The sequence below is a fragment of the Numenius arquata genome, chromosome 23 (assembly GCF_964106895.1).
Source record: "Numenius arquata chromosome 23, bNumArq3.hap1.1, whole genome shotgun sequence".
In the NCBI taxonomy this organism is placed as follows: Eukaryota; Metazoa; Chordata; class Aves; order Charadriiformes; family Scolopacidae; genus Numenius; species Numenius arquata.
Genome location: NC_133598.1, coordinates 6877390 through 6895384, shown reverse-complemented (window position 1 = coordinate 6895384; position 17995 = coordinate 6877390). Strand labels below are relative to the sequence as shown.

General features: G+C 58.7%; 3 protein-coding genes across 3 annotated transcripts; all 3 read right to left on the bottom strand.

Annotated features, from left to right (window-relative positions):
- Positions 1–2456: 2456 nt before the first annotated feature.
- CSF3 (colony stimulating factor 3) lies at positions 2457–4234 on the bottom strand. Its single transcript, XM_074162984.1, has 5 exons — positions 4219–4234; positions 3674–3840; positions 3134–3241; positions 2839–2985; positions 2457–2645 (listed from the first exon to the last, which is right to left on the bottom strand). Exons 1-5 carry the CDS (start codon positions 4232–4234, stop codon positions 2457–2459), a joined length of 627 nt encoding a protein of 208 aa, XP_074019085.1.
- Positions 4235–6779: 2545 nt separating this feature from the next.
- Positions 6780–11337, bottom strand: PSMD3 (proteasome 26S subunit, non-ATPase 3). The gene is made up of 12 exons (XM_074162821.1): positions 11134–11337; positions 10267–10457; positions 9795–9932; positions 9435–9571; positions 9163–9353; positions 8882–8985; positions 8661–8775; positions 8269–8388; positions 8052–8155; positions 7594–7749; positions 7422–7472; positions 6780–7297 (listed from the first exon to the last, which is right to left on the bottom strand). Exons 1-12 carry the CDS (start codon positions 11309–11311, stop codon positions 7220–7222), a joined length of 1563 nt encoding a protein of 520 aa, XP_074018922.1. The 5' UTR covers positions 11312–11337; the 3' UTR covers positions 6780–7219.
- A 520-nt stretch (positions 11338–11857) lies between these two features.
- Positions 11858–17055, bottom strand: GSDMA (gasdermin A). Its single transcript, XM_074162974.1, has 9 exons — positions 16842–17055; positions 16468–16678; positions 15757–15922; positions 15563–15656; positions 14709–14744; positions 14296–14444; positions 13768–13918; positions 13078–13151; positions 11858–12521 (listed from the first exon to the last, which is right to left on the bottom strand). Exons 1-9 carry the CDS (start codon positions 17053–17055, stop codon positions 12285–12287), a joined length of 1332 nt encoding a protein of 443 aa, XP_074019075.1. The 3' UTR covers positions 11858–12284.
- Positions 17056–17995: the final 940 nt, after the last annotated feature.

Genomic DNA, 17995 nt, shown 5'->3' with positions numbered 1-17995 from the left:
CTGCCTTCCACCCCCCTCAACATCAGTGGGGTTCACAGCTCCTGCTTTGGGGGTTCTGAAGCGAGTGCTTTGGTGGTGCTGGGGGAGAGGGGGCGCAGAGCGGCTCCGGAGTGGTGCCGTGGGGTTCGGGTTGGTGCTGGGTGAGGAGAAGGCAGCTGGATGGTGACCCCGGGGCTGCCTGACCCCGGTGTGGTCTCAGCTCTTGGCTGCTGGGCCTTTGCAGGAGGGGAGAGACCCTACTTGGGGTGGCCGTGGGTGATGGCTGGTCCTTGGCCATCACCCACCCGAGCATCCTGCCCCTTCCCGCTGCCTCCTGCGAGTCTGGCCCCGAGCTGGCACACGCCGGGTCCCGGTACGATGGTAGACGGGGAGTGGGTGAGCAGGGCGAGGGCTGCCCCGCCGGAGGGCTCGGTGCCGGTGCTGCTCCGCACCGGACCTGACTCGGGCATGAGTCCTGTGCTGAGCTGGCACCAACCTGCCCAGGCAGCTCTGCCCCACGCCGGTGGCAGCGCCCGCTGGCCCAGGGGCGGCTCTTTACCGTTAGCTCGGAGCAAAGAGCAGGACCCGATGCTCTTGGCCTTCCCAGCTCTGTCAATATTTGCAGGCGGCAGCCCCACGCTCGGCGCTTCACCTTCCGGGAAGGGGCTGGAGCGGGAGAAGGGGTTTCCTGTAAGCGCCGATAAGCCAGGGGAGGAAGGAGCGATGGCGCTCACCGGGTGCAGGCAGGGTGTGCGGCCAAAAAACCACGGGCAGCAGTGGCTTCCCCACGGTGGGATGGCGGTGGTGGGCTGGGACAGGGCAGTGGGTGGCAATGGGGCTCCAGCCTCCTGCCTGCCCCTTCCCAGGGCTGGAAAACTGGGGGGAAGGTGGGAACAGGGACCCCTTGGCACCCAGCGGAGCTCGGCTCTGTCTCTGCCGGGGCTGGGCTGAGCGCGGTGATGCCGGTGGTCATGGGACCGGTGGGAGGAAGCGGGGCTGGTGCAAGCCTGGGAGCCCAGGGACAGCCCGGGGTGGCCAAACACCCACGGGGGAGCGGGGAGAGGCCGTGGGCCAGCTGGGGGTGGCAGCGGGGGCTTGCCAGGGTCGGGGGGAGATGCCCAGGTCTCCTGGCTCTGCCGGCTTCACCGGGACACGTGTCCGTTTGCCCATCACCTTGCCCTTCTTGCTGCTGGAAGTCCCGGCCCGTCGTGGTGGTGCCGGGGGGGCTCCAGGCACATCCCGGGTGACTCTGGGGCTGATTCCCCTCCTGGTGCGGTGCCGGTGGCAGGGCTGCTCCCCGGGGCTGCCGTCCTCGGTGCAGCGCAGGCTCCGGTGCTTTCTAGGAATCAGCTCTTGCCCAAGTGGCGCTGCCGGGTGCGGGAGGAAGCTGCCACCCCCCCACCCTCCCCCGCCCCGGGCAGCTGCTTCCCGGCCCCGTGGGGGTTTGTGCCAGGAGGTCCGGGGGTGCCCGTTCCCACTGAGGCTGGGCACTGCGGAGCCCATGCCAGCGGCTGCCGTGGAAATGAGCCTGATCCCCCCTACCCCCCCGTCTCTCTGTCCCCGTGTCCCCACACCTGGGCCACGTTGCGTCCCCCCCACGCAGGTGGGAGACGGCAGGAAAAACCGACCACCTGGACTCTGGAGCAAAAATAGAGTTTGTTTCCATTTTTATTGCGGAGAGTACAAAATACACAAAATACAGTACAAAACAGGGCTCGAGAGCCCCCCCGGGGCGGGCCGTGAAATTTCCCATACACAAATACGGCTGCATGGGCCGGTGGGAGCTGCCGGCGCTGCCACGGGACCGGGGGCTGCACCGGGGCTGCGTGGGGCAGACGGGACCGTGACCCCCGAGCCAGGAAACGGGTGCAAATAAGTTAAAATTGCAGTAACACCGAGTTTGGCAGGAAAAGGGCGGGGGTGGACGCTGGCAGAGCGAAGGTGCTGGGGCTCCCCTGGAAAAACCTCATCCTGGGAGGCTGCTGCGTCCCTACGGCACCTCCGTCCTCCTCCTCGCCTAATGGCTAATAAATATTAATTAATGTAACAAAGCCTAATAGGAGTAACACCGGTTAGATCTGTCCCCGCAGGCTGCAGCCTGGGCAAGGAGATGCTGCTCTGAAGGCTCTTCGTCCACAGATGAAGAGCGTTTCCCCGTGGCCGGGTGGGATGCCACAGGGGAAACTGAGGCACGCGCGGTGCCCCCGGCAGCTCCGAACCTCATAGCAGAGATACGCTTGTGTTTAAATATTAAACAAGGGTGATGCTGTGCACAGAAACCCATGCACGGGTGCCACCGCAGGGCCAGCCGCCCTGCCGAGGGACCGATGGGCGGGGGAGCATCCCCGGCCGGATAAATATTAAATAGCGATAAATATTTAAAAAAAAAAAAAAAAAAAAAAAAAGCAGAAAAGCCGGGCGCTCCTGGGGAGGGTGGCTCAGGCTGGGACGTGAATAAATAGGGTGCGGGGCCGGCGTCAGAGGCGGGCGAGGTGCCGCAGCGCCCGGTACGCCGTCTCCAGGAACCGCTGGAAGTTGGCCAGGATGAAGAAGCCGCCGACCTGGTGGTGGAAGTGGGAGGAGAAGGCGGGGAGGGGACCGGGGGGACCCTCCGTGGGGTACGTCGCCGTGGGGTACGTCACCGTGGCCAGGCCCAGGTCCTCCATCTGCAGCCGGGCAGAGGCAGAGGCATCAGCTCCGCAGCCCGAGATACCCCGGGGAGCGCGGCAGCATCCGGGCGGTGCCCATGGAGCTGGTGCGAGCTCCGGGGATGCAGAGCCCACGTCCCCACCATGCCCTCCCCATTCCCGCAGGGATGCAGACCCCACACGTGCCCACCCCGTCCCCGCCCCCCCTCACCTGCTGCTGGATGTTGGAGGAGAGGTTGGCAGCGTCCAGCTGCAGGGTCTCCACCAGCCCGCTGTGCCCGGGCAGCAGCTCCAGGACGGCGGCCAGGGAGCCATGGTAGGTGCGGAGCCCGTCGCGGATCTGGCTGAAGCAGGACTCCTGCGGGTGGGCAGGGAGGGCAGGGGGTCAGCGGGGCTCGGCACAGCCTGGCCACCACGGCAGGGGCTTCGGGTTGCCCCAAGCAGTGGGGAAGCTGGTGGGGCTGAGACCAGCCAGCTCGTGGCAGGGATGATCTGCCGGCACTCACCGCCTGGAAGGTGCGTCGGTGGCACTGCTCCAGCGGCGCCTGCGGGATGCCCAGGTCCTGCCGCACCAGCAGCAGCTCTTCCTCCTTGCACAGCTGGAAAGTGTCACACTGTGGACGAGGGGGACAAGGTCAGGGTGGCCGGAGGACCCCACTGCCCCCCCGACACCCCATCCCTGGGGTGCAGGACCCCTCCCCAGCCCAGCCAGGAGGAGAGAGGGGATGGGGTGAACCTGCCACCTGGTGAGATGGGGATGGGACAAGAGCAAACCGTGGCGAGGTTGCCCCGGCGGGTGCGTGCCCTGGAGAGGTCCCCACATGTCCCCAGGGGAGCAGTGGGGCTGTGCGTGGTCACCAACCCCGTGGGTGCCCCAGGACCCTGGGGCTGGGCAGGGTGGCAGGAGGCCAGAGCACAGGGGACACCGCTGGCTCCCATCCTTGCGGTGCCGATAAGGGCCCGGGAGGGGAAGGTCACCTTATCTGTGACCCCGCAGCGCCCGCGGCCACCGTCCCCCCACCCCCGCTGCGGCACCCGGGACTCACCACCACGCGCTGCAGCGCGGCCACATCCCCCTTGATCTTGCGGGTGAACTCGAGGTTCTTCTGCAGGAAGAGCTGGAAGTCCTGGTCCCCCGAGAGCTCGCCCAGCGGCGCCCCGTCCAGCGCCCACCACGGCGCCCACAGCAGCGTGCCCAGCAGTGCCAGCGTGCCTGCGGGGACAGCGGTTCAGCGCCCACCCCGGGGACGCCCCCATCCCCAACCCGGCGCTGGGGTCAGGGCTCAGCACCCAGATGTTCCCCGGGGATGGTGGCACCAATGCAGCCCGGGGAAGGGGTAGAGGCTGCCCCCCCACCCCCCCCAAAGCAGGGAGAGGTTCTGGGGGAGAGCGGCGGGGCGCTCCCTGCGTCCCTATGGGGCAGCGGGCTCTGGGTGTGCGGTGACGGTGGGTGCAGCAAGTGCTGTGGGTGCTCAGGTGCGGCAGGTGCTACAGGTAGAGTGGGTTTTATGGGAGCAGTGGGAGCAGTGGGAGCAGTGGGGCAGTGGGAGCAGTGGGAGGTGTGGGAGGTGCGGGAGCCACGGGTACTCACGGGTGAGGGAGCACATGATGCCCGGCTCGGTGTCTCCTCCTCTCTGCGACCGCGGCCCAGCCGGCACAGCTCTCTCCTGCCCCTGCTCTGGGCGGCCTCATCGATTAGGGCATTTATAGCGGGCCCCGGGGATTCACACTGATGTAGCAACAGTGTCGATTGCCTCATTGTCTTAATCACCAACATGCAAATCCCAGGAGCTCGGTGCTCCCGGCCGCTGCCCACACCTCGCTGCCTGCGGGGCTTTCCCGGGGCCTCGGTGCCCCTCCGTGCCGGTGGCGGGCGCCCGGTGGAGCCCTGGCACCGGGGCAGGTTGCTGGGCACCGGGACGATGCTGGTGACTTGGTGACTCATTAACCCGCTGGCAGGGCTCCGGCCACTGCCCAGTGTCACAGGGTCACTCGCGGGTGACCAGGTGGAGGGATGGTGGCTTTTGACAGCCGGTGTCCCTCTGGGATTGTCACCAAACCCAGCCCACGTGGACATCGCCCCCGCCAGCTGCCCGAGCCCCTCACCCCGGTGTCAGGGCCGGCACCAGCGGCATCACCGTCATGCCGGTGGGACCAGCTGGAGGTCAGACCCCCTCCAGGTGAGACCCCCTCCAGGTGCCTGCCCAAGGACACGGCTCAGCGCCCCAGAGCCAGATCCTGCTCCGCTGGGTGCCGCGGGGCTGGGCCATGCTCAGTGTCCCCGTGTGCCATGTCCAGCACTCGGACACATTGGGGGCATGACCCGTCCCCCCCCCGGGGCCAGGGGCCATCCCCACCGGCCTCTTCGGGGAAGCGGCTGCCAGAGCAGCCCCTGGAGTGGGGCCGGCTGCTCCCTGCCCCGTCGCGGCCCCACCGCGCTGACGTGGGAATTTTGGCTCATGCCGGTTTCCCGCAAGTACTTCCAGGATGATCGGCTGGGCCGGTGCCAGCTGGGCCGGCTCCTGCCCGGCACGGGCCAGCTGGGGCGTGGGAGGCACCCACTCGACCCACAACCATCCGGGCAGGGCAACCCCGGGACAAGGCTGTGCCGGGGGAGTCTCGCTGCGCCACAGACCCCCTGCCTGGGCTGGGTCCCTTCACTGTCCTCCTGCGGGCCGTGGGGTCAGGGACGGGGACCCCCGTCCTCACACACCATGGAGCTCGGTGCGCCCCAGGACAGTGCCCAGCCAACAGAGACACCCCCAAACCCCAGGAGCTGCTCCCACCTCCAGCTGGGAAAGGGAACTCGCCCCGGCGGCTGCAGCCAAACCCTGAGCACCAGGCAGGGCCTCGCCCAGCACAAGGCAGGTGTTAACTCTGAAACCTAATGACGACTTCCCTTCTCAAGACCTGCCAGCACTGGTGTTCTGCCCTCAGACTGCATGAAAGGACCTCAGCGGAGCCTGTTCGTGGGATTTCCTGGGAGAAACCCCCCCTCAGCTCTGCCTCTGCCCTCCCCGGAGCCAGGGGAAGCCAGGGCCCTTCCGGAGCGGATGTCCATCGAGGGGCTTTTTCATGGTGCACCCGGGGGACCGTCCGGTTCCCCAGAGTGGAGCTGCTGCCTCAGCAGGTCACTGCTTTCAAGAATCGGGGTGGGGGGGGACGTGAATCAGCGCCTGGTGGGGCGCAAAGCCCCCGTCAGCTTTCCAAGGAAGGAAGTGGTGGCCGGAGCCGAAACCCTGTGGGTGTCAGGGGGTGGGTAGCAGAGCCAGCCCAGCACATCCCCCCCCCAGCCACACGGCCACTGCGGCCTGGCCCCGGCAACTGTCCCGGGCACCCGCCCCGCTGCGGTTCTGCCTCGTGGCCACCCTTCCTGCCCGCGGGTCCTGACCCAGGCACCCTCAGCCCCTTCCTGGCGAGTGCTTCCAGGGTGCCCCTGGGTCCCCCTGGTGCTGGATCCGACACCCCCCCAGGTACTAGCTGGGCTCTCGCCTTCCCTGCTGTGCCCTGGCAAGTGGGGTCTGGCCCGGGGACCCCAGGGGTGGGGATCAGCAGGACAGGCTGTGTCCATCGCTCTGGGGCAGCCCCACACTTCACCCTTGGCCCCTGGCTGCCAGCCCGGCACGGGTGCGCTGGGAGATTCCCAGATTTCCCCAGTGGACGGGCCCAGCTGGTCCCAGCTGCTGCCGGGACCCATCGGAAGCAGCTGCGTGTCCCCTGTCCCTGTTGCTGGTGTCCATGGGGCACGAGCAGGGCCCAGCTGGACCCCCGTGCCTTTCCCGGTGGGGTGAGGGGGTGCCAGGACTCAGCCCTTTCCCCCCCTCCCTGTGCACAGACCCCCACTCACGGTGCTGGTCCCAGTAATCCCAGTAATTACCCCAGTAACCCCCGCTCTGGCCTTTTCCCGTGGCCACAAAACGAAGCAGCTTCTGGGAAACAGGATCCCATGGCCACTGGCTTAGCTCCGGGCTGGCCCACGGGTCCCAGAGCCCCCTTACAGCCCCAGTGCTAGTCCCAGCACAGCCGGGATGTCACCTCTGGCCCCACCAGGGGTGGCCTGGGCCAGAACTGGCCCCCACTTGCCGTCCCCAGCCCCGTGGAGGCAAGCAGGTTACACAGAACCCAACAAACTCACGGCAGGGGCAGGCCAGGCTGGTGTTTTTCCAACTTTTATTTTAAAAGTCATAATTGAAGCTTAACAAAGTTTGACCCCATTATTGTTGCGAGAGCTGGGGGCACCCCACGGTCCCCACGGAGCGGTGGCGCCTGCCCCCCACCTGCCCTGGCCCCGGGAGCTCCCAATTCACGGGCTCGTCTGCGCCTCCACCGGGCTCAGCGACGACTGATCACAAGGAACCTTAAAAGAATGTTTGTTTATTGGGGAATGGGGGTTCCCGCCGCGGGTGGGCAGGGGGACGGGAGAGCGGGGCCTGCGGGCCCCAGGGAACCCCCGTGTCCCCCTCCCACGGTACAGACATGCAGGTATTTATAAAAGAAAGGCAGACGGGGGGGGAGCGGGGCTGCACGGGGGAGCTCCCCTCAGACAGCATCTTCCCTAGGGACAAATAAAAAAATACAGCCAGGCCAGAGGGTCACGGAAAACCGTCATCGTCATCCTCTGCCATCTCCTTTGCGAACTCCAGGTCCTGCTGTTCGCGCTCCCGGCGCTCCTGGAAGGCAAAGGCAGAGGTTGGTGGCAGTCGGGGGGACAGGAGCTGTGTCCTTCCCGTGGCCTCGGTGGCCGCTGGGCCGCGGCACGAGCCGTTTCTGGCAGAGGCTCGGCCGAGATCTCACCTCTGCAGATTCCAAGTCCTTGTTGTAAGATTTGGGTGGGAACCTCATGGCCTGGGGAAAACAAAACAAAAAAAAACCAAAACAAAAAGAAGGGAGAGGAGAAGCTCTGAGGTGAGAAATGCTTTAACTGTGTCCCCTCCGTCCCCCTCAGCCAGGGACCCGCCGCGCTCACCTTGACAGACATGTTGTGGATGTCGAGGCAGAACGAGATGCGCTGGTGGAAGGCCAGCTGGGGCTCCCGGGTGGAGTAAATGTCGATCATTTCCTTCGACTGGACGTAGCCCTTCTCGTGGTTAATGCTGGCCTCGATCACGCCGTCCCGAATGGCCTGCAAGCCGGAGGGCACGCGGTCAGGGCACCCGCTGTCTCCGAGGGCTGAGGCAGCAGTTTAGAGTGAAGGGAGGAGCTGGCTGCTGTGACAGGAGCGCTGGGCTCAGGACACAGCGCACAGAGAGGGGGACTTGGTGTCCTGAGGGTCCCCAACAGCGGCCTTAACCTGAAATCCAGCAACTGCCCCAGGAAGGGAGCGCTGCAGGGAGCGGGCAGAGGCAGGAGAGCGAGGGCAGCTGCAAGAACCAGGGGCTGTGGGCAGCCCGGGACCCCGAGGGACAGGATTTCAGAGGCAGATACCTTGGCGACGATGAACTCCGCATCCTCTGGACTGTCCAGCTGCAGCTTCTGGGCAATATCGGCCAGGGAGATGCGAGAATAGGAGAGGCTGATCATACGGACACCTGTGTGGGAGGAACCAGAGTGGAGCCCCCTGGGCCAGGCAGCCCCGGGCACGCCAAGCCCACGGCACCGCCTGTGACGGGGTCCCCAGACACTCCAGCGACGGTCCCCTTACCCGTCTTGATGACGTTGTGCCTCAGACGAATGATCAGGGTGTAGGTGCCGTCGGCCTGGAACTTGTCCCCAAACTGATCAAGGACTTGGTTGAACTTGGCCAGGTTCCCGGTCCTGACGGCTGGAGGAGGGAATGTGTTAATTGTGGAAAGAATGTGTTAACTGGGGAAAGAGCGAGGACTGGGGTGCAGTGGGGAGAGCGAGGCAGGGCTGATTCCCAGGCCTGTATCCACCCTGGCTTAGGGGCTGCCTCCCCCCTCCCCACATGGAGCCTATGGCTGAGTCCCATCGAGGGGAGAGGAGAGAGACACCCCCCGCTGCTCCCTCAGAGCAGGAGACATTCTCCCAAGACACCGAGAGGGACCGAGCGTGGGCAGAAGCGTCCCGACGTACCCTGGGTCAGGAGGAAGTAGGGCATCAGCGACCGCTTGAGGGAGGGTTGTCTGAACTGGAGCCTGTCCGGGATCTCCCCGAGCAGCAGCTCCACCACGATGAGCAGTTTGTGCACCTTGAGCAGAAAGAGACGGTGAATCCCCGCAGGGCCTGACCCCACGGCGGCTTCCCCCGGGGACCCGGGAGGTACCTGACCCAAAAAACATCCCATCCCCGCTCACTGTCTGCTTGAAGCCGACGGCCGTGTGCTGCGGCGCCTTCCGCAGGGCGTTCGTCATGGTCCTCCGCGCCTCCGAGTACTCCAGCTGGATGGCCTTGATGCGCCCTGCGTTCACACGGGGCAGAAGGCGAGTGAAGCCAACTGGATCCCTTGGATGGAGCTTCAAATCCTGCCTGGAAGCTCCATCTCCAGCTGCTCCAGTGGGTGCTCTGGGGAACCCGAGCCCTCGATCTCGGGTGCAGCCCGAGCCACCGGTGCCACGCGGGACCCTCTGCCTCTCACCTGTGTAATAGAGGTACCGAGCCCACTCGTTGTTGTTGGCCTGCTCGGGAAACACGGACTTGGAGACGAGCTTTTCCGCTTGGTCGTAGAGGTTGTAGTGGAGATAGTTCCTCAGCAGCAGGTTCAGGAGGGTGGCCTGCCCGTCCGCATCGTGGCGCAGCGTGGCTGTCCGTAGCCGAGCATGCAGGAAGCTGCAAGGGAAGGAGAGAGCATGACAGGGGGGAGGGAAGGCACAGCCCTGCTCAGCGGGACGCAGCCAGGAGCCCCCCTACCTCCTGACCACGTCGAGTTTATTCAGGAATTCGTAGATGCGGGAGTGGTAGTAATAACATTTTGCCACCACCAGGTCAAGGGCCCGGCGGTTTTGGGAGCTGATCTTCTGCATCAGGTCGTCAGACACTTTCTGAGCCTGCAAGAGGGGAAGAGAGGTCAGAGAAGAGGAACTGCTGCCCAGGAAGAGCAGAGACTGCCAGGGCTGCGGGGCTGAGCCTGGGGGCCGCCTCCAGACACAGCAGAAGCAAAGGGGAAAGCGCGGGCCACAGACAGGTCCCTGAGGCTCCCCAGACCCTGCCTGGTGCAGGAGCACCACAGGAAGAGCTCGGCTTCAGAACCCACAGCTCAGGGAATCTCACCTCCGGGTATCGCTTGCTGTTCATCAGGTAGATGACGAGAAGCAGCTGGAGGTAGGTCTCCACTTCTGGCAAGAGAGGGGCTGAGGCTGCCTTCCCCGTCCGCGGGCGAAACTGCAGCTCTGCTTCCGTGTCCATGGACTGGGGGAGAGAGACGTGCTGGACCCCTGTCCCTCCTGTGCTGCTGACACCCTCCCAGCGCCCCTCATGCCTCCGCCTCCAGTGAGGCCTGTCCTCAGTGACAGCTCTGCTTGAGGTGCGACACGAAAGCCAGCCCGGGATGCCAGCACTACAGTCCCATCCCTGCCAAGAGCTGCAGCGACCCATCTCATCTCACACGTGCTCCCAAGCAGCGTGTCCCAAGCGTCCCCAAGCCCCTGCTGTTCCCCGTGCCCTCGTGCCCCACACAGCGGCAGCCTGGAGGCTCCTCGGTGCGGGGAAAGGTGTCACCTCTTCCCATACCCTGCCACCGTACCTCCTCCAGGAAGCCGAGGAGAAAGTCCCGCATGGTGCTGTTGGAGGTGAAGAAGCCATTGATGGCTTTGTGAAGCACGTTGGAGTTGAGTCGGCGGGAGGTGGAGGGCAGAGCCCGCAGGGCACGCAGGACGTAGCGCGGCTCTTTCCCCGACACGGCCTTCTCCAGCTGCTTCACGTGCTCTTTGATATCTATGGGAGCGCAAGGGATGCACTGTCAGCATGCACCTCCCAGAGGCCTCTGCCAAAGGATGCACCAGAGCAAAGCCAGCACCGGGATCCCTCCAGGTACGAGGTGCCCCGTCCTGCTGCTGTTGGGTCCCTCTGTCCGCTCACGGCACCGGGGCTGTGTGGCCTCAGTGTCCTGGATGACCTGACCCAAACCCACGGCCATCCCTGCTCAGAGCAGGAGACCGGAGAAAGCCCCTCCAGAGGTCTCTTCCTCCATCACTCCCTCTATGGGCTCCATCCTCCCTCTGCAACGCCATAGGGTCCCACCACAGCATCTCTGTAGCCCCTCCCTGCCCCTCACAGCGACCATCCCAGGGTTCCCCCAAAAACACACCCCCCAACTCTTTTTCCCCACAGCGATCTCCTCATTCCCCTCCTCCAACACCTCCCTCCGACACACACCACCCCACACCTCCCTTTCCCCGCTGGGCTCTCTATCGCCCCTCCATTCCCCAGCCCCCTCTCCTGTAGGGATCTCTCACGGAGGCTGTCCCTGGTCCCTCTCGCCTCCAACCGACACTCTCCCCCCCAGATCCCCATTACAGGCACCCCTCTCGGCTACCTCCCCCCACAGGGACCCCTCTCCAGTCCTGTTCCCCTCAGCCTGGGGCCTCAGCACCACCCCCCCCCTCCTCACCCTCCAACGTGATGGCGTCAAGTTCTCGCTGCGGCTGCCGCTCCCCGCCCGTTTCGGCCGCCGTCGTCGCCGCCGCCGCCTCCTCCTGCATCTCCACGTCGGGGGGGGCGGGCGGCGGCCCGTCGGGGGGGGCCTTGGCCTTGTCGCCGCGGCGGCGGGACGCGCCCTCCTGCTTCATGGCCGGGCGCGCCGGGCCGGCCGTGACACTGCAACAACCGCGGGGCACGCCGGGAGTCGCCAGGCACGACCAGCCGCACCCTCCCTCACCCGCCAGGCCGCCGCGGTCGAGCGCCGAGCGCGACGCCACTTCGGCTCCTTCCGCCGCTCTCGCTCGGGTCTTTCCGCCACGCTCTCGGGTATTTCCGCCCCAGGTTCGGCTGTTCTCGCGCATGCGCGGGCGCGCATGCTGAGGTGAGGTGCGAGGCCCCGGCCCCGGGAGCGGCCGCCGTTTCCCTCACACGGCCGTGAGGGGCCCGGAGGCCGCGGCTCGGCTCCCCTCGTGGTCGGTGCGTGGCGTGGGCAGGCTGCTTGTGCTGGCTGTGACCCCAGAGCCATCGGTGACCGCCCAGGTGAGCAGCACTGCCCCCGGCTGAGGACATCCCCTTTCCCCGGCAGCCTGAGGGGAGCCGGGCCCGCAGGCACGCAGCGCTGCTGAGGGACTGAAAATACCTGCGGATTGGAAAAAAAAAAAACCAACACCTGCCTTTAAGAACAGCCAGTTATTCGTTATGAAATGATTCTCTTTATTTATAAATCAGTCGTCAAAGCATTTGTGGCGTTGTTGTGCAGCATTGTGGTTTGTCCTTCGCTGGCGGGGTGTGTGATTGGGGGGGTTGGGGTGCAGCTCCTCCAGGTGTGGGAGGTCCCGCAGCTTCCTCACGCTGGGGCACACAGAGATCACAGGTGCCCCAGGGTAAGCAAATTATTGCTGATTGATTCCTTTGTGCCTTATCGACTGCGGGGGCAGCCGTGTGCTAGCGTGTTTTAGGAGAAGCAAGATCACATGAAGTGCAGCTGATAGGCTTGTGATTGTTTGAGTTACTGGATTTTTCAATCTGTGTTTGTATAGGAGGAAAGAAAAATCAGTTTTGGTATCTGGCTTCCATAAGGAGCTTTCTTGCCTGAAGTCTGCTTTTTGTAATCATTTCAAATCAGCACTGAGCATTACTCAGAAGATTGAGGACGTGCAGAGACACGCACAGGGATGCTATGGCTGAGAAGGCGTCTTTCTTACAGACAACAGATCCGTCTTTCTGGAGCGTCACTCCACTCATCTCAACCATTGCAATGGTCAATTCTTGTTCTTTCTCTTGCGAGAAGGAGAGCAACCTGGCATCCACCCTGAAACTCCCCTTCTCTGCTGTGTTGTGTTCCAAGATGCTCATAACCTTTGCAACAACAACAAAAAGCAAAATCAGTATTTTAATGCTGCCATCTGCAGAAGTTGTTAAGGAAGTAAATGATCTTTCGACTTGTGAGGTGCTTTACCATCCTTAGGGGTGCATGAAATAATCCACATCTATATATGGGACTTTGCACCCTGAAAGATTATCATGCCCATGTATTCAGTTCCCAGTTTCTTGTGAATTCATTATGTACACACTGCAGTATTTCCCTGTTGTTTTTTTCTAAATCTGGAGCCAAAGAAGCCAGAAAATGCTGGCTGCCGTTTCAAGGAAAATGGTATTCAGCTGTGTCCAGTTTAATGTTTATTATCAGCAGACCAGTTGTTAGAAATCATAGGTCTTCACGTCTTGGGGGGATTTTTCTTGAAGTGAATATTTTGATCCCTGCCAAGTTTCAAGCAATTATTCCTTCCCTTCTTCCCAGCGTTACCTTAAGTTGGGATACTGCTGCCTATATCATCATCTAAATGTTGCTTTATGTAAAATAGCCCCCCCCGCCCCCTTCATTTTGAGCCAAAGGTGATGTATGTTCTCTCACCAGCTTGAGCTGTTGGGGCACAATCTTCTCTTCCAAGGACACCAGCAGTAGCAGCAGCTGATCCTCTGTTAGCTCTGCAGAATTAAAACAGGTTTGTACCAAAAAAACCCACCAAACCCCACCGATGCTTCAGAGACAGCTGGGGAGATGTGAAGGGTGACTCCCAACTGTCTTGCAGGGAATGTGGTCAGAAGTTCTTCAGATGTTTTAAACTAAATGATTAGTTTATCCCCCCTGTGAGATGAATACAGCTGTGACTGGGTACAGATGGCGGTGACATCGAGTGTAGAGACCAAGGGGGGTTGAGGGGAGGTTCAAACCATGTTTTGTGGCAGCCTTGGGAGAAGAACCCTGGAATTTGCACTGCTCTGTCTGTGAGATGGTCTTGCTGTCTTCACCCACGTCTCAAATCTGATCTCAAGCCCTCTTTTCAAGGTCCACGCTGTTCCTGGACCCAGTGGTAACTCGGCGCTCTGCGGCTCTCCAACCGTCACTGAACAGCAGCTGCTACTGACAGGGAAACCACCTTCCTTCCCACAATCTAAGGAATTATTTTAAGTAAATCCTCTGCAGGTCTCTCCCTCTGTAAGTTTCCTATATTCTGTTAGTCTTGTCGGTACAAATATATATATATATATATATATTCTGGCACTACCGGATTTCTCTATGAAAATGTCCAGAACGCCTTACCGTCTAATGCCCCAAGAATGTAGGTGATGGCTCCTGCCATCTGAAGGAGAAGTTGTCTTGAAGAATACTGTAGGATGCCCAGCAGGTCTTTTAATTCTGGGCTTTCTGTTTTCAGCTCACAACTATCAGTTCCACAAAGAACTACCTCCATCTAGGGGGGTAAGAAGAAGAAAAGTCAGGATTTGAGAGAAGGGGCTGCTGATAGTCCCTTCCAGTCTAGCTACAGAAGCATAAGAGCAGTGATGTGATCTGTCTCCCTCCCTAAGCTATTTATGGGGCTGTAATTGAGGCTTTAGCATTCATACCACCTCCAGTTAAAGGCAGAATATGAAATTTAAGTGGTGTGATACAGCCTAGCAGATTCACCTGCAGGTATTCAGGGCGTATTTTAGCAGTTGACTCTGTCCTGAGCACCTTCTTTCTTTGTGCTGAGTGAAGGATTTTTGGATTGATAGTTGTGGTACAGGAGAGTTGACTTCTTGGGCAAGAGGTATGATCATGGATGTCTCTGTATTGAACTTTACTTACTTTCTGGCTCAGTTCTTGAAAGAGATTCGTGTCTCTCATCACGGCTTTGATGGCTTCTGAAAGTATGACAGACACATCAAGAGAGAGCTTGGGGAGAATTTGACAATTCTCTGCAACTTCTGCCTCCAGAATGGCTCCTCTTGAGAAACCTGAAAACCAGAAAAAGTCCAAATATGTCAATTCCAAACTAGGCAATCCCAAAAGAAGTTCCCTGGCACCCCTAAATTTAGAATTTGAAATAATTCTATGAATATTTTCAAAAGCAATTTGCAATTTTGAGTTGGACAGTTACCATGTCTTGGGTAATAGATGGTACTCTACAGAAAACACATTGCCTTTGGAGATTTGTGTTTATTCTGAGAGATTCCATCTTGCCCAAAAAGGGGCCAAGAGTAGCAAAATACATTCCTTACCGTCAGAGACGAGACGTGTTGAGAAAATGTCAAGATCTGCAACAGGATAAAAAGTGCATTGCCGATTTAGAAAAATACTTAAAGCTGGATAGGTATTTTTTTCCCCCCCAGTGTTGTTTTTAAGGCTGAAGACACTGGTATCCCAGGTCTGAAAGGTCACGTGCAAGTCGTAGGTCAGACTGGTGTTTGTGCTCTTCTCCAGCGTGTCTTTCTTCTGCCCGTTCATTTAAAACTGGTTACTCCTAGATCTCATTCCCTGCTGTCCTGTGCCTTATGTTAAGGTCTGGGTGGGCCAGCAAGTGTGTTAAAATACATGGAAATTAAAATGTCAGCTGCTGCTCAGCAAGCTCCATGCAGGTGGAGGGGAATCAAGGCAAATGCAGTCTCTAAAATCCTGCAGCAGGTTTTGTGGATCTCAGTCCTCTCCTTCTCTACTGATCCAGCCTAAGTGTCTTTTACGCTGGTCTTCCCACTGAAGGGTCACCCACCCTTTTTTCTCCCTGGCTCTTTTCTTCTGAGCAGGAAAAGAAAAACAAACAAACCTTTGCCCTCTGCTGTTTTTCAACAGGAGCTCTGCGCTTCCTGAGCCTTACAGCTTGAGACATCCAGTATCCCTCTTTCATTTCCTTCCCAATCCCCCCCCAAAACTGCATCTTTTTCCCAAGTAGCTCTTCTAAGTTACACACTATTCATGTCCCTTTCCCAGGTGGTTTCTGTGCTCATAGTGTGTATGTTCATGTCCTTGCAGATGAGCTACAGGTGGCCATGAGGCTGCCCGATACTTCAGAAAATGCTTTTCCTCTCCTGCGTTGTTTCCTGAATGGAGAAATTGGTAATTTCTGAAAGTTACTTACACCATGATCCATCTGTGATGGCCAGCGGCATTACCCGGAATGCCAGGGTGCAGCCCTTGGGTATAGTTATGCTTTGTTTGTTCTCTCTGCTGCCCTGGTCAATGGAAAAACAAATATATCTGTTAGTAGGTGTGGGTGGCGTGCAGAGGTTTGGGGAGGACTGACTCCTGGAGAGAAATCAAGAGAAATCAAACCTTCAAACAGAATGTGGCGTAAAACCGGGCCTTCAAGCCCCCCCCCGCCTCTGTGGATTCCTTGTAGGTGGTCTCTTCTGAGGTTTCTATTGTTTCATAAACCACGTATAAACGCTGTTGTGTTTTCTGTAGTTGTTGAATGAGGGGGTGATTCATATTTATTTTTCTAAAAGAGAAAAAGGTTGCAAAGTTCTAGCTGGTTTTCTGTGTTATGACAAAAGCACTGTAGTCTGCTCAGAGCCAGAAAACTTATGCTTGCGTCCTTTCTCGTGTTGTGTGAGCCCGTGTGAATATCCTGTCGAGGGGAAAAATGGCGGAAAATGGGCTGCAATTCTTGTTGTCCTCAATGTGTTCCCCTTCTGTGTCTGAGGGGGACCGGGGGCAGCGAGACCATGGCCTTGGCAGGTCATACAGGTGATCTGCCCTGATCTCTGTGCTCCTCTCCAGGTACAAACTGAGAAAAGGTGGCTTGACTCCGTGTTGAGGTGTTCCTGCTTTCTGAATTGCAAGGAAATCTGCAAGCATTACAAAGCTGTTAAGGAATCTTTATCGCCTCTCACTCCCGTTCTCCAGAAGTATTCAGAGTCAGGGAGAATGCACGATCTGGGGTCTTATCTTAGGTTTTGGCTGTTGAAAAACCATCGCATGACCTGGTGTGGGGGATAGAGGAGGATGAGTGGGGCGCACGTTCTCCCTTTGTGTCTGCCTTACCTTGTTGTAGTCAGTGCGTCAAGTTCTTGTATCGGTATGTGGTTCTTCTCCAGCTTGATGGACCACTCTTTGGACAAGGAGATAGCTGTGTTCGCCTCTGCGCTGACAGGTTCAGCAGAAGCGCTTACGTTCCCATCAACCTTGTCGCTGACCCTTTTTGTGACTGTAAATTGCGTTGAACCTTGACGGGCTCCTTTGGGAAAGAGGGACTCTGAAATAATTGGGTGCGTTAGTTTAAGCGTGATTACACAGACTCAGCGTTGTAACTGGTAGGCACGCAACAGAGACGGGAGGTGGTAGAATTCAGCCACAAAGGGTCCAAATGTTTTGTCTGTGGAAATTGTGAGCGTAATATTGATAAATGTGGGCTTTACCTGTGCTTTTATCATCTTCTCCAGGCAGCAGCACCTCATCAAGGCTGTAAAATGCCCGTCTGTAGAAGTGAGATCGATAGAACCACTTTTCCCTTGGTGTCATCACTAGGCTGAGGGGTCTGAAATGCTCATGGTCTAAGATGCTGCGAACTGGGACCAGGTCTGTTCCCGATTCTATTTGATTGACTATGGATTGGGTGACTTTCTTAAACATCCTGCTGCAGCTGGATGAATTTTTGAACCAAAGTGAAGTGCCTGAGGAGAAGAGGCAAGATGAGTTAAGCAAAATGACTTTAAATACAAGCAGAAGGTTCTTACCAAATACCTGTTACTTTTAGTCACTAAGAAATTTTCAAAATCGATAATAGGAATTAGGAGTACGAGTGGAGGCTTGCTAACGAGGCTTGTTAAGACTCATCCCTCTTTGCTGATGAACTCCCAGTCAGTGAGTGGACCGAGAATGTGGCTTGTGGTTCCTGAGGGTACTGGTCTTCAGCGCTGGAGCCTGTGACCCTTCTTTCAATTAAGATATTTTATTGCATATACCAGTATGCACCATAATAATTTTCATTACTAAACTAGACATTGCTCCTTAACCTAGGACCTATCACGGTCCTAAATGCTTTAATCTTTTAATTAGTGCGTTGCCCTGAAGTACGTTTATAAAGGAGAAAGCTTGAGCCGTTTCTTGCTGGTTTTCACTGTGTCTGTGTTTTCCCCAGGCATGTTGTTGCCTGGCAGGCAGGAATGGGTTAGCGTTGTTTCGAAATACAGCATTAAAAAAAGTGGTTTTGTTAAAGTCTGACTTGCAAGGAAGTGAAAGTGCTGGGAGGTCACTACTGCATTGAGGGAGGGAGTAGGAGAGCTTGTTCTATAGCAAATCTCCCCCAAAATATATATATATATGTGTGTATATATATATATATGTATATAAAGAAGTAATCCCAGCAAAGCAACTTGTGTACGGCCCTGGGGCTCTGCCTGTATCCCCCGCGGAGGAGAGCTGGGTGTCTGAGAGGCAGAAACTGTTGCAGCTTGGTTTTACTCCAGAGTTGGTTCAGCTGCTTGCTTCGGTTGCTGTACTTAAGACTTGAAGGAGGACTTTAATCTACAAAGGAAAAAACATCCTCTACTTACTGAAAAGCAGAGGAGCT

Bases quoted from the DNA above. Each gene is read 5' to 3' on its own strand.
- CSF3 (XM_074162984.1), bottom strand. The intron at 2,986-3,133 runs GTGAGTGCCGGC...GCCCACCCGCAG, and splicing joins ACCGACGCACCTTCCAGGCG to GAGTCCTGCTTCAGCCAGAT. The intron at 2,646-2,838 runs GTGAGGGGGGGC...GCCCGGCTGCAG, and splicing joins CCTCCAACATCCAGCAGCAG to ATGGAGGACCTGGGCCTGGC.
- PSMD3 (XM_074162821.1), bottom strand. From the start codon at position 11,311: ATGAAGCAGGAGGGCGCGTCCCGCCGCCGCGGCGACAAGGCCAAGGCC. The intron at 8,156-8,268 runs GTAAGGGGACCG...CCTCCCACACAG, and splicing joins GCACAACGTCATCAAGACGG to GTGTCCGTATGATCAGCCTC. The intron at 7,298-7,421 runs GTGAGATCTCGG...TTTGCCTTCCAG, and splicing joins AGGACTTGGAATCTGCAGAG to GAGCGCCGGGAGCGCGAACA.
- GSDMA (XM_074162974.1), bottom strand. From the start codon at position 17,055: ATGTTTAAGAAAGTCACCCAATCCATAGTCAATCAAATAGAATCGGGA. The intron at 15,923-16,467 runs GTAAGGCAGACA...TTTCTCTTTTAG, and splicing joins GACGCACTGACTACAACAAG to AAAAATAAATATGAATCACC. The intron at 14,445-14,708 runs GTAAGGAATGTA...TCTGGTTTTCAG, and splicing joins AACACGTCTCGTCTCTGACG to GTTTCTCAAGAGGAGCCATT.